Genomic DNA, 13,395 nt, shown 5'->3' with positions numbered 1-13,395 from the left:
ACAGATTCGAGGGTGTTGACTTGTGACTGATTATTGTAACAAGGAGGTTGCACGCGCCACTATTGAATAAAGCACGAATTGGTGGTGGATTCGAGCGGAGAGGAAGGTTTGAGGCTCCTTTTTTCGCATGCATCCGCATCTCATTCCTCTGGACACGGGGAATTCTGACGATCCTTGCACCAATCAGGGGGGCCGAAGAGCGTCTATTCTTGGCGCTCCTTTTTCTAGTGAGGCTGAGTTCCAGACCAAAATCTACGAGTAGGTTTACGAGAGGTAGCATCAACACCGTCAGCGCATCGTTAGCCTGACAGTATCTCACGCGTGTACCTCGTACAAGGGACGTCCCATTGAACAGAACCGAGGCTCTTCAACCTGCACAGGCCACCAAGGTCTGTTACTACAGAATGCCAAAGGAAAAGGTAAGGAAAACTCTGCCTTCTACGTCTGCCAATCCTAACCGTGCTAAAACCCTTGTAGAAGCGAAAACGCGAATCAGGGGCGAATAAGTACAGCCACAAGTCGCACACAACACTAGAGGATTCTCAACGAGATGATCATGTCAATGGACACGAAGTCGACACCTCCAAACCCTCGGCAGTTTTCCAACCCACAGGCGGTCGGTCGTACACATTGTCTATAGCCCTACCAGGAAGCATCATTGGCAATGCAAAATCTCACGATCAAAAAACCTTCCTAGCCGGTCAGATCGCGAGGGCTCTGGCGGTATTTTGTGTGGATGAAGTGGTCATCTTTGACGACGAGGACGCTGAAACGCAGCAACAACGACCGACGATGAAAGACAACGTATACACAGCCTTTTCTCACCCAGACCATTTCCTGGCTCACCTTCTCTCGTACTTGGAAACGCCACCTCACCTCCGCAAGACTCTGTTTGCTATGCACCCTAATCTTCGAACCGCAGGTACACTTCCCAGCCTTGATATGCCGCATCATTTACGTGCACACGAATGGTGTGAGTATCGCGAAGGCATCACTACCACCGCCCTTGCCGACGGTAAAGGGACGTTGGTCGATGTTGGCCTACCCGGGTTTTTACTGCTATCGGGCGCAGAGATACCTCCAAACACACGAGTAACTGTCCACTTGGAAGACGAAGAATCCAAAATCGCCGAAGCCGTCTCACCCAATGCTCCACGGGAGGAAAAGGGGTACTACTGGGGTTATGCGGTACGACAATGCCACTCCCTCACAGACGTGTTCACCGAATGCCCCTATGACGGAGGCTATGACATTTCAATTGGGACTTCCGAAAGGGGCCAGCCACTGGCAAACGTGCTCGGTGAACAACGCATGATTGAACCGACTGGCTACAAACACGTGCTTATGGTCTTCGGTGGCGTGGCAGGCTTGGAAACTGCGGCCAAGAATGACAAGAATTGTCGAGAAATCGGTCTTGTTGGGGAAAAAGTCAAGGAACTGTTCGATGTGTGGGTAAATCTGTTACCTGGCCAGGGCAGTCGCACGATCAGAACAGAAGAAGCTGTTTGGCTCGGATTGATGGGCTTCAAAGGTTTCTTTGACCGTCTTGCAAAGAGTGCCGGATTGCCTCGTGGATGATGAGCTCGTGTCTGCTCCCGAGACAAGTTATGCTGAGGAAATCGCCTTCGATCAAACATCATCATTGTGTCACCTGAAACACTCCACCAGTGATCCGACGCGACAATTGACACATATCTTTCGAAGTCTTCGAGAAAACGAGCAAAAGACTCTTGGATTCCTCTCCGCGGAAGTACAGTAGGCAAGGCTGGAGTATTTCCATCATGCTGCTTTTGAGGCCCCCACCACTTTGTCATCAAAATTCAGCCTCTCCTGACACAATACGTCCACCACCAAAGCTGCCCCAGTGCCGATGACTCGAAAATACCGTCGTGTGCAAACATTCTGAGACCGCGGAAAAGGCATGCCTTGAACCCCACCGTGAACCTTGATTGCTGACGCCGATCTTCGGTCCCAGCAAGCGATCGCGCTTACACAGCGACAGATATCAGAAGCGTCCTGTCACTCTGGAACGTGGAACACCCCGAAGGAGCACCAACGAGTATAAAAGCAGATATTCAAACTATACTCTCACAGTTCGCCTCTCACGAGTTATCGTCGTCATGGGTGCTCCGCGGGCAGTTCAGCACCTTAAGGCAACATACACCTTCCTCAAAACCCCCATCATCATCTCCGCGCCTATGCGCGTGTTCGCCGGGCCGGATCTCGCAGTTGCAACGTCTCGCGCAGGAGGCCTGGGCTTCATCGGTCCGGGTCTGCGACCTACAGATCTGGACTCCAAACTTCAGAGGGCTCGGAGTCTGCTGGACCAGAATTCCATCGCTGCCCACAGCTCTACCTCTTTGAATGCCCCAGATCTTGACTACCTCCCTATCGGTGTAGGCTTTCAGCTTTTCGATGGTGATCTTGATGTGGCTGCTGCAACAGTGCACAAGCACAAGCCTGTCGCGGCGTGGCTCTTTGTCCCAGCATCCGGCCAATCCGAGTTAGATCAGTGGACACTGAGGATTCGGAAAGAGTCCCCTTCCACGAAAATATGGATTCAAATTGGCTCTGTCGCTGAAGCTGTTGCCGCGGCGAAGAGTAAACAGGCGCCAGACGTACTTGTCGTGCAGGGGATTGATGCTGGTGGGCACGGTCTTAGAAGGGGTGCAGGCGTGGTGTCACTGCTCCCAGAAGTAGCGGATGCTCTACACGAGTTGGGGTCTGACATCCCCCTCATCGGCGCTGGTGGGATCGCGGACGGCCGAGGAGTTGCTGCAGTCCTAGCCACGGGCGTCGCAGCAGGTGCGGTGATGGGCACCCGCTTCCTCGCCAGCAACGAGGCCGAGATCAAGAAGGGATACCAAGAGGACGTGGTGCGAGTCTCGGATGGCGGCCAAAGCACCATCCGCACCGATTTATTCGATAGACTCCAGGGGAGAGATGATTGGCCGCCACGCTACGACGGTCGTGCGATCATCAACGGAAGTGTGAAGGATGACCTAGCAGGTATGGACTTCCAGCAGAACAAGCAGATATTCGAAGAACAGATGGCGAATGGGTCGATTGGATGGGGAGAGGACGGGAGAATGACGGCATATGTAGGGAGTGCCGTAGGGCTCGTGCGGTCGATTGACTCGGCACAAGAGATTGTTGCAAGGTCCAGAGCAGAAGCTAGACAGGCTTTACGGCAAGCCCTGGACGGACTGGAGGGTTAGTCCGGCGAGAGAGGAGTGGAAGCTACAGTATATCGAAAACGCCAGGCCCAAGGCTCCGTGGATAAGGGACAAAGGGACTTAATTCTTCACTCGGTTCCCCGCTTTCGGTGCAAACAACTTGCTGCACCCCGCATCATCGACGCCAGTTGAAATGCTTCAGCCAGGCCAGTTGGTCTCGTCTTCTCCTCTCATCTCCATTGTGACTGTGTAAGAGTCAGGGCCACTCCAGAGCAAAATCAACCCAGGGACACACTCATCTACACTCATCCACCATGGCGGCATCCACCTCGACTTCCAAGAGTCTCTTCCCTGTCCCCTCAGGCGCCACAGCCACTGTTTCGATCATCGACACCACCACGCGCATTGGACGGATCCCTGTGTCTTACTTGATGGCTCCCCCCCTTGAAGGCTTCGAGCACATGCCCGAAATCCCGTCGTGGTCGTTCCTGGTCGAAACCACCACCACGGGCAAGAAGGCGCTGTTCGACCTGGGGGTGCCGCCTGACTGGGAGAACTTCGCGCCGGCCGTGTACGAGGCGTTGAAGCCCCGAGGCTGGGAGATCTATGCGGAGAAGCATACGAGCCAGGTCTTGGAGGAGAACGGGGTGGATCTGAAGGGCATCGGGAGTATTGTGTGGAGGTGAGTGATTCCTACGCCGCGTCGACGAGGAGGTGTGACCGATATATATTCCTTCCGTGAATGGACGGTTGATTCTCCGGGTGGTGGGTTTGTGTATAGTCACTGGCACTGGGATCACCTGGGCGATCCGTCCACGTTCCCTCCCTCGACGGAAGTGGTGGTCGGCCCTGGATTCAAAGAAGCATTCATGCCTGGCTATCCTGGCAAGCCAGACTCCCCAGTGCGGGAATCTGATTTCAAGTAAGTCCAACTAGCAGACAGGCACTTGACCTCTTTCTCTTTGTCTCTTTTTGCTTCTCTCCACGGGGAATGAGGAGACTTGTTTCTGACCACATGCTGCTCCTCCTCGCCCTCAATAATTAGGGGACGACAGCTTCGCGAAGTGACATTCACGGAGCCCGGCACGCTGCAGATCGGCGACTTCCGCGCGCACGACTTCTTCGGCGACGGATCCTTCTACCTGCTCGACACGCCAGGCCACGCGGTCGGACACGTGTGCGGCCTGGCCCGCACGACATCTACCCCTGAAGACACCTTCATCTTCATGGGCGGCGACCTGTGCCACCACGGCGGCGAGATCCGACCGTCCCCGTACGCGCCGCTGCCGACGCAGATCCACCTCCACCCTGTAGCGGGCGCCATGCAGGTACATTCGCCCTGCCCGGGAGCCGTCTTCGAGGCCCTGCAGGAGCGGCGCGGGCGGTCGCCGGCGCGGACGCGGCCCTTCTTCGACCCGGCCATGGGCCTCTCAATCCCGCAGGCCATCGACACGATCGTCAAGGCGCAGAAGGCCGACGCCGACACCAACGTGCTGTTCATCTACGCCCACGACGCCACCGCCAGGGGTGTGGCCGACCTGTTCCCCCTGACAGCGAACGAGTGGAAGAAGCGGGGCTGGCGCGAGAAAATGTTCTGGGCCTTTCTCGCGGATTTTGGCGTCGTCGCGGACAAGTAAAGATAGATGGATAGACCAGGAGCCCGTGGTTGTTCTCTCGCTCTGTGGCTCGAGGGACAGCCAGGCCCTTCTCATCATGAGAGTCGTCTTCTCCGTGAAGTGAGGAAGCTTGCGGAGGCCCTGGTTGTACACGAGGGCAAAGATGGCCCTTTGTTGTCCATCATTTTCGAGGAAACTGTATCTTCTGCTATCTATACATGCATGCATACTTTATCTCAAAGCATATACTATATCAAAACCGCTCTCCTTCAGAAAGGGGCCAGTATTTACGCTTTGACCTCAACAGGCGAGACACACGTCACTTGCGTAACCAAGTAACTAACATACATACATACATACATACATCAACTACCAACTACTTCACGCCATTGACCTCTCCGCCGCTGGCCGTTTCGACATGGCCATTGACTTCTTCCCGGTACGCATTCATGCCGGCTTTCATCATGGGGGCTCCCATCAGGGTCTCCCAATTGTGCACCATGCGGCTCTGCATCATGCTGATCTCGATCTCCTTCAGGCTGCGGGCCTTCATTTCGTCCTCGTAGGCCCTCACCGCCTGCTCCAGCGTCTTGCTCCCCTGCGTCACCTCGCGCAGTTCCGACACGAGCTTCTCGGCGTCTTGGAACGCGTTGTTCAGCCCCTGGCCGCGGAACGGGGGCATGTTATGTGCGGCGTCCCCGGCTAGCGTGACGTGTGGCCACAGCGGAGAGGTCGACCAGTCCATGTCTGGGCGCCACACCGTGACCGCGTCAACTTGTACCTGTAGGTCGGCAGGGACGTGCAGACCGGCGCTCTTCCAGGGCTCGGCGTACGCCTCGGCCTTGGATTTGATGAAGTCAATCTTAGACTGCTGGTCCGGGAAGTCCTCGGCGTGTGGCTTGCCCGGCCAGGAGAGACACTGTTGGAAGAGCCACGTGGCCGGGTCGTCGGGGTCTTTGACGTCTTGGATCGCCGTCACCCAGCTCATGCCCATCGGGTGGTAACCGATGCGGAATATGGGGTGGGCTTTGCGCTGCAGGAGGGCCGAGTCGGCAGGGAGGGTCCAGCAGGTGTTGAACATCTGGATGTCGATGGGAGCGTTGACAGCTCGATCTTTACCAACAAGCGCCTCGCGGACGTAGGAGTGGACGCCTTCACACCCAACGATCAAGTCGCCAGTGGCTGTGCTGCCGTCGGCGAAGGTGGCCGTGGCCGACCCGTTCGACTGGGACACCGAGACGATCTTACGGCCATATCGCACGTCGATGCCGTCGCTCAGCAGAGCGCGAAGCTTGCGGCGAGACACACGCAGAGGATTGAACCCCTGCATGTCGAAGAACTTCTCGCCCGTCTCGCCATTGAACATGGGCCAGGAGGTGTGCGTGCCCGTGTAGAACTCGTCGCAGTATGCTTCACCCAGACGAGCCATGAGTTCGGGCGGAATGCATTTGGCCAGGTTCTCTTGGCCGAAGTGCAAGGTCATTCCCCATTCTCGAGGCCGAGTGCGGTAGACCGACGCTTCCTCGCGCTCGTAGACGGTGGCCTTGATGCCGTTCTGGGAGTTGAGGTCCTCATTAGCATCTTGTTGCTAGGCGCCCCCTCTCCCATGAACCAGCAACACGTACCAGTTTCAATCCCTGAGCGACTAACAACCCCGTCGCACCGGCTCCAACAATCACAACCTCGAGATCTCTTTTGTCGGCCATGAGTGCTATGGGGGTTGCAGGGGACGGACAGATCGACTCTTATCACCCTGGGCTCCTCTGTTCCCACTGTGAGTAACCAGGTGATAAGGACGACCAAAGCTCGAATCGAGCAGGACGCTGACCCAGAACCGTCTGACCACACTGTCTCAATCATCGTGGGGAGGATGTGTGACGTGGCTAAATTAGCCGAATGGTACCTCGTTATTATGATGAAGGGATTCTCGAGAGACATGGCTGTACCTGGCTCATACTCTAGCGGGAGAAAGGTCGGGCGGCACGAACGGGTCCTTTTGCATAGCGCATTCGTCTTACCAATCGCCACACATCGTCTTGATCGCGACATCCCCGAACCAATAGAGCTGACGTGCCACCTGTCGCCCTATGCACGCTCTTCGACAGTAGCTCCCGGGGAATCAGCGTGGTCCGTCAAAAGCAACCAAATGACCTGCCGACGACCGGCGTGGTTCATGGACTTGTTCACGCTATCAAACCACCAGCCGATCTCATAACCACGGAGAGCCATCGCGATCGATTTCTGCTGCATTGGCTGGATGACTGCATGAACTCTATGTAGGTTTGTGAATTCCAATGTACTTGTCCACCCATGCTCTTTAACCCTATGGCTCAATCCTTTCGGCGTGAAGGGAAGCTTTAAGTATGGGAAGTGGTCCTTCAGGCAAGCCAAAAATGGCCTTTTCCAAAAGGAGGCGCATAAACGGCTTGCGCTCTCCTCTCTCTTGTTTCGATGGTTACTTCGATCTGTGTCTGCTAGGTCAGTGTTGGTTGATGACTGCAATACCGCCGACGGAAACGCTATACAATGTCAGACGAAGGGGATCCAGCAGGAAACCGAGAGGATGAACATCCTCTGATTGATGCCGATGAAGATGAAGGTGTCGGTGATTTGTAAGTCCACAACGACACACGGGCAGATCCCCTTGTTCGACCTCAGGTACATAATGTGCGAGGTAACAGCGTCTTGATTTTGACCATTTACATGAAATAGAGACAACATATCCACTGCTTCATTACGGTCGAGCTTCCTGCAACCTGTTTACTCTCATGGCAGGCGCTATCAAAGCTATAGAGATGGTGGTATGTATATACATATCTTTTCAAGGACGACCGGATGGGATCAAAGCCACTTACCTGGTCAAACACAGAATACCACCGACCAAACGACGAAGTGAGTCTGCTCTGCTATATGACTGACGGAATCTCGTGTCTCAAGACGTTACAGGAAGAACTCAGACGTCTTGACTGGATGGACGAAATATTCTTTCTGATCAACAAGCGCAAGCTGCATCTCGCGCCCGTTGGCCACGGCAGCCTGAGGGTTCTTGACATCGGCTTTGGCACCGGGATGTGGGCGATGGCCATGGGCGACAAGTATCCTCAGGCCGAAATCATCGGCGTCGACATCAGCGCCTCAGCTCCCGAATGGGTGCCTCCGAACACGAGGTTTGAGATTGCTGACATCGAGGACGAATGGACCTTCAGTGCTCCCTTTGACTACATCCACTGCAGGTACATGGCAGGCGCCATCAGGGACTGGCCACAGCTCATGCGTCGGACCTTTGAGTGAGTGACTGGCTGGCTGGCCACTGCGACCCGTTGTTCTTCTCCTCCAACAACTCGACCTTTGGATTCTCCATGGCTGTCACTGACTTTTTTCGTCTGTCCTACAGGAACCTCAAACCAGGAGCTTGGGCTGAGTTTGCTGATCTCGAAATCGACTATTACAGCCAAGACGGCACCCTGACTGAAGACGACGCCATCCCACGTTGGATCAAACTCGCCACTCAAGGCATGGAAGATTTGGGCCGCACCTTGAGACCTGGCAGACGACTTGAAGGCTGGGTGAGGGATGCTGGGTTCGTGAATGTGAACGTTAGTCTACCGGCCGCTTTCGTATTCTTTCTCACACATTGTATTTCTGTAGTCATCCTTTGGCTGACTCGATCCCTGTTCGTGTGTAGGTTGTGCGCAGCCCAGTCCCCGTGGGACCCTGGCCTAAGAACAAGGACTTGGTAAGTCACGCCTGCTCTATCGCACCCTCTGGATCTTGTCAGATTCTCCTTTCATCGTTTTGTGGTTGTTGAAGGTCAGTGTTCTTTACCTTACTTACTTACCTCTCCCGTGGTCCCCACCCCCGGTCTCAGAAACAAATCGGCCTTCTCAACGTCGTCCAGCTTTCCGAAGGACTCACGGGCCTCAATGTCCGCCTCTTCTGCGACTTTCTGGGTTGGACCCGACCAGAGTTGGACATTCTCATGATGGAGGTCCGCAACGACTTTAAAAACCCGGCGATCCATAGTATATATGACATGTAAGTTTGGTGTTTGGTCCGGTGGTTCGATGGACAGATATTGTCACCGGACGAAGAAGAGCAGCCAGGGATCAGTCATCCAGTACGGGATGGGGGATGGACTTTTTATCTGCTGGATACTGACGTCTGGATGTGAAGCTCGTTCTGAAGCTAACGACCAGCAAAGGTACACTGTCTGGGCACAAAAGCCCAAACCTTGAAGGCGATATGGGAGCTTCAAGCCAGAGGACATTCTCTTGCGGGAGTCCGGACCAGTCACGTCAGGTTGACCGCCGCGATCACGGTCTTGACAATATGGTAATGATTGTCTTACCATGCTAGCGCATCACCCGCCACCCGGCCCCTTGCGTGCTGCAGCCTTGCGCGTTGCCCCCTGACAGCGGTGGTTACCGACTTTTGCACATCAAATGAAGTACGTCACACCCAATACCAGTGTACTGGAGGCAGAAAATCGCGAGACACCATCAGATGCGAGGGAGAAAATTAGTTGTGTGGAGTATATATGTGCTACCTTTGTGAAAGGGAACGGGGAGGAACCTAAAATAAAATAAAAAAGGGAAACGAAAGAAATTATGTATCAACGGCAGTTTATTATAGGTAGACCAACACGAGACAATAGCAACGACTGAAGTGCTCTCAGTGACCCTTCCAATTCTAGGACAATCCTCCCTCCTTGAGTCTCTTTTCCTCCGTCTCCTCCTCTTGCTCCTCCTCCCCAGACAGGCAAAGAGAGGGAGAGAGAGGAGAGGAGGGAGGAGGGAAGGACGGCAAATTTACCGCCCAGACACCAGGGCCCGTCGAACCTGTAGCGAGCACCAGAAGAAAGAATTCATTGACAAGACAGGTGCGGTTTCTCATATAGAATCAAGCCTTCTAAGCCGACCCCTCTCCCCCCTTCCACCAAAAAAAGAGCTTCCGCAGGCTTCGCTGGCTGGCTGGCTGGCCGACTGAACGAATGAACGAGTGCATATTTATTTATCCAATCAGACCAACCAGACAGTGAACAAAACAGAACAAAAACAGGAAGGGATACCGGCTGGAGAGTCCAGTTTCCAGGTTCCCAGGTTCCAGTGTGACGGGCGCTTGTGGGAGACGGGTACGTATATAGAGGGAACGCCTATTTATTTATTCATTGGAAAGGAAAGGAAAAAAAAGGGGGGAGGAGGAAAATGAATATTCCGAGTATATACAAGTAATTAGATTCAAGTAGATTGATTCGAAAGGGAGGGGGAATTGGGTGGTTGGTTGCAGGCAGGCAGGGATATGACATGACGAACTCTTCGACTTGCTGTTTCACCATCTTGTTGGCTCGGTATAGTAAGTACATACTGTATGTAATATGTAGCTGTGTGCAGTGGCTCCATAGGGACAGACCTCTCCGTCTGGGTCTTTGCTTGGTCTTTGCTCTAATGACAAACGAACCCCCTAATTCTCGACTTACTCCTTCTTCCTATACAGACATCGTCCTCGGCACGGAGCCAACGAGCCATGACGCCTTCCTTCCCCCCTGCCTTCCTTCCTACCTACGCATATTGCCGTCCTTTGCCCCTTTCTTCCCTAAGAGGAGGGTATCTCGCTTACCGTCATACACACTTCATCCAATGTCACAGCAGGGCACAACGACCGCCGCGGTTTCTTAACCTCCAGCTCTAGCCAAATGAATCATGCTGTGGCCGTGGAGTATTTCCAGCCCTGCATGTCGTTCTCGAGACTGCGGTTCAGAGTGTTGACGTACTCGACCATTCCGCCGGACCTGCGCAATTATGAAGTCAGCAACTGTCCTGTCCGTCTCCCAGCAGGAGATGAGGATTCGGTAGGGATGGGTGATCCTGTAACTTACCAGTTGAGCGGCTCAACTTTGCGGCCCGGGATGTTGGCGCCCTGGTACCAACTCTTGGCCAGGGGGAAGAGCGTCGCATCCCACTTCTCGGACATTCTCTTGCACCAGTCTTCCTCAGACTCGGGGGTAGCCTCGAGCCGGGTGATCCCCTTCTCCTTGATCATCTTGAAGGTCTTCTCGACCCATTCGGCCTGGAACTGCGTGCAGGTCGGGCCCGAGCTGAAGGCGGTGGGCGCCTGAGGCCCGTACAGGAAGAACATATTCGGGAACTCCGGCATGGCAATGCCCATGGCGGTCCGAGTGCCGTCTTTCCAGTGGTCGGCAATTGTGCCGCCCTTCGTGCCTTGGATGTTGAGTTGGGCCAGCGAACCGGTCACCGAGTCGAAGCCGGTAGCCAGGATGATGACGTCCACCTCGACAAGACCCTGTTTGGTTCTGAGGCCCGTGGCGGTGACTTCTTCGATGGGGTTCTCGTTGACGTCGATGATCTTCACATTGGGCTGATCTACCACTTCGTAGAACCTCTGTTCGAGGGACGGGCGCTTGGTGCCCCATGGGTGTGGGGGAACTTCAGGGGCCAGAAGCCTTTGTTTCTCGGGGTCCTTGACGCGCTTCAGGACCTGTTCGCGCCAGAACTTGTAGGCAGGTTCATTCGCCTTGAGGTCGAATAACATGTCCTTGTATGTGGCAAGCCAGAACTTGAAGCCGCCATCCTCAACCATGAGCTTGTGGTACACCTTTTCGCGTTCCTCGGGCGTGTCATCAAACGTGTTTTTCTCCATGAAGTCGTAGGTGAAGCCGGCGAAGGTGTTGCGGGTCTTCTCCATTTCCTCCGCGTACCACCCGCTCTTCTTCTTCTCCTCTTCCTCTTTGGGATCAAGAAGGCGCTGGTTCATGGGCAGACACATGTTAGGCGTTCTCTGGTACACCGTCAACTCCTTCACAACCGGACCGATTTCCTGGATGACTTGGATCCCCGAGGCACCGGTGCCGATTTCAGCCACTCGTTTGCCCTTCAAATTTACGCCGTGCTGGGGCCATACGGCGGTATGGTAAATGTCGCCCCTGAAGTTGCCGAGACCGGGAAACGGAGGCGTGTACCGTTTGCTGGCGAATCCGATACAGGGGATGAACCATTTGGCGTAGATTTCGCTGCCGTCCGAACACTCAACCAGCCACTGTTGGCGACCTTCATCAAACACAGCGCCGTCCACTTGCTTGTTGAACGAGGTATAGTCACGGACATTCCACTTCTTCTCGACGTATTCGAAATAGCGGCGGAGCTCCTGCCAGCCTGGGTATCGCTCCTTGAAAGTGAAATCTTCCCACAGTTCCTTGTCAAACAGCTGGTAGATGGGTGTATCCGTATCCACGCGGGCACCGGGGTAGCAGTTCCAATACCAAATACCGCCACTGGCAGATCCCTTCTCGAAGATGCGAACGCTGTAGCCGAGTTTCCGTAGGCTTGTCCCTGACCGTCAACCTCCGTGCTCATGATCTAAGACCGAATACAGATAGCACTTACCGGTTCAACAAAGTGAACGAGGCAAAGCCAGCTCCAACGAGCAGCACATCAACCTGCTCGATCTGATGAGAACCCATGATTGTCAGGGGATCCGGGGGCAAGGGTAGTTAGTATCCAATGAGTGGGGGGTTCGGGCGGTTTGAGGTTCAGACGGAGAGATGCAGAGGACTGGCCATACAGTAGGACTGTTGGGAGGTGACAGCGAGCCTTTTGTAATCTGCTGTCGACATACCCCGCGTGCCCTTGCCACCCCCGATTAATTACATAGCCCCAGATAGACATGGCGTGTGACGATCTCCATCCGGGGTCTGGACGCCAATGAGCGTCCGACAGTGAGGGGTCGCAAGCGGGCCAAAGGAGTGGCGGATATGAGGACGGATTATTACAAGTAGAAACAGTCAGAGAAGCTTCAGGAAAGCAGGTGGAGGGCAGCTCGAGAATGATGACAGATCGTTACTCGGATAGAAGGGTCTGCCAACACGCGCTGATCCGTGTGAAGCAGGAAACGCCTCGGTGGATAGAGGGGGACCGCGAACCTAGTTGGAAGCGCCGTGAATGGCGGGAAAGAATTCATTCTGATACGGGCAGAGTTTGTGGGACGTGGTGGAAGATGGGTGGTGGGGGTCACCGTGGTCTCTGAAGTAGGATGGATGGAGTTGGGCTGGGGGATCTTGCTGCATTGCATGCCATGGTTGGAGATAGACGAGCAGAGGAAACATCGGGCGGATCACAGCAGTGGCTCAAAGCTACATAACTCGTCGACATGATGACGTGGGCAGTTTGACTCCCGAGAATACGACGAGCAATACTGCGATTGTCTAGACAAGTATGTAATAGTGGCCGTGGGAAGAAGAGATGGAGGGACAAGTATTACAGTAAGTATGTGAGATGCTTTCTTCGACCTCAGCTCAGCTCAGCACAAAGACAGTACCCTTCACCTAACCTATTACCATGTACGGAGTACTGTATCTGCATTAGCCTATGACACCCTGTTGATGCCCCCATACCTCGCGTAAGATATACCGAGTACTCGCCTGGTTGTCTTCACATGCTCCAATTTCCCTGCATCTGTAGACCACCGGAATACCGACGGGATACCACCGGAATACGATCAGGAAAGCAACAAGTATTTCTGATTATGCCGAGGTCGATCAAGCTTTGAGGCCCCGGAGAAGCGGAATGCCTGAAACGGCCACCCGTGGA

General features: G+C 54.4%; 6 protein-coding genes across 6 annotated transcripts; 4 read left to right on the top strand and 2 right to left on the bottom strand.

Moving 5' to 3' along the window:
* Positions 1-404: 404 nt before the first annotated feature.
* AYL99_06417 (hypothetical protein) lies at positions 405-1,578 on the top strand (the record flags this gene model as incomplete). Its single annotated transcript, XM_018837926.1, has 2 exons — positions 405-419; positions 478-1,578. 2 exons carry the CDS (start codon positions 405-407, stop codon positions 1,576-1,578), a joined length of 1,116 nt encoding a protein of 371 aa, XP_018692486.1.
* A 542-nt stretch (positions 1,579-2,120) lies between these two features.
* AYL99_06416 (hypothetical protein) lies at positions 2,121-3,218 on the top strand (the record flags this gene model as incomplete). Its single annotated transcript, XM_018837925.1, has 1 exon — positions 2,121-3,218. One exon carries the CDS (start codon positions 2,121-2,123, stop codon positions 3,216-3,218), a length of 1,098 nt encoding a protein of 365 aa, XP_018692485.1.
* Positions 3,219-3,490: 272 nt separating this feature from the next.
* Positions 3,491-4,813, top strand: AYL99_06415 (hypothetical protein; the record flags this gene model as incomplete). Its single annotated transcript, XM_018837924.1, has 3 exons — positions 3,491-3,858; positions 3,958-4,098; positions 4,222-4,813. The coding sequence occupies 3 exons, from the start codon at positions 3,491-3,493 to the stop codon at positions 4,811-4,813; spliced, it is 1,101 nt and encodes a 366-aa protein (XP_018692484.1).
* Positions 4,814-5,168: 355 nt separating this feature from the next.
* Positions 5,169-6,498, bottom strand: AYL99_06414 (hypothetical protein; the record flags this gene model as incomplete). The annotated part of the gene is made up of 2 exons (XM_018837923.1): positions 5,169-6,347; positions 6,418-6,498. 2 exons carry the CDS (start codon positions 6,496-6,498, stop codon positions 5,169-5,171), a joined length of 1,260 nt encoding a protein of 419 aa, XP_018692483.1.
* An 820-nt stretch (positions 6,499-7,318) lies between these two features.
* Positions 7,319-8,831, top strand: AYL99_06413 (hypothetical protein; the record flags this gene model as incomplete). Its single annotated transcript, XM_018837922.1, has 6 exons — positions 7,319-7,404; positions 7,505-7,593; positions 7,662-8,079; positions 8,187-8,388; positions 8,478-8,528; positions 8,661-8,831. 6 exons carry the CDS (start codon positions 7,319-7,321, stop codon positions 8,829-8,831), a joined length of 1,017 nt encoding a protein of 338 aa, XP_018692482.1.
* Positions 8,832-10,489: 1,658 nt separating this feature from the next.
* AYL99_06412 (hypothetical protein) lies at positions 10,490-12,269 on the bottom strand (the record flags this gene model as incomplete). Its single annotated transcript, XM_018837921.1, has 3 exons — positions 10,490-10,580; positions 10,668-12,131; positions 12,193-12,269. 3 exons carry the CDS (start codon positions 12,267-12,269, stop codon positions 10,490-10,492), a joined length of 1,632 nt encoding a protein of 543 aa, XP_018692481.1.
* Positions 12,270-13,395: the final 1,126 nt, after the last annotated feature.

The sequence above is a fragment of the Fonsecaea erecta genome, assembly GCF_001651985.1.
Source record: "Fonsecaea erecta strain CBS 125763 chromosome Unknown Scaff5, whole genome shotgun sequence".
NCBI classification, from domain to species: Eukaryota; Fungi; Ascomycota; class Eurotiomycetes; order Chaetothyriales; family Herpotrichiellaceae; genus Fonsecaea; species Fonsecaea erecta.
Note: the sequence above shows the minus strand (reverse complement) of the source record. Positions and strands in the feature narration are given on the sequence as shown.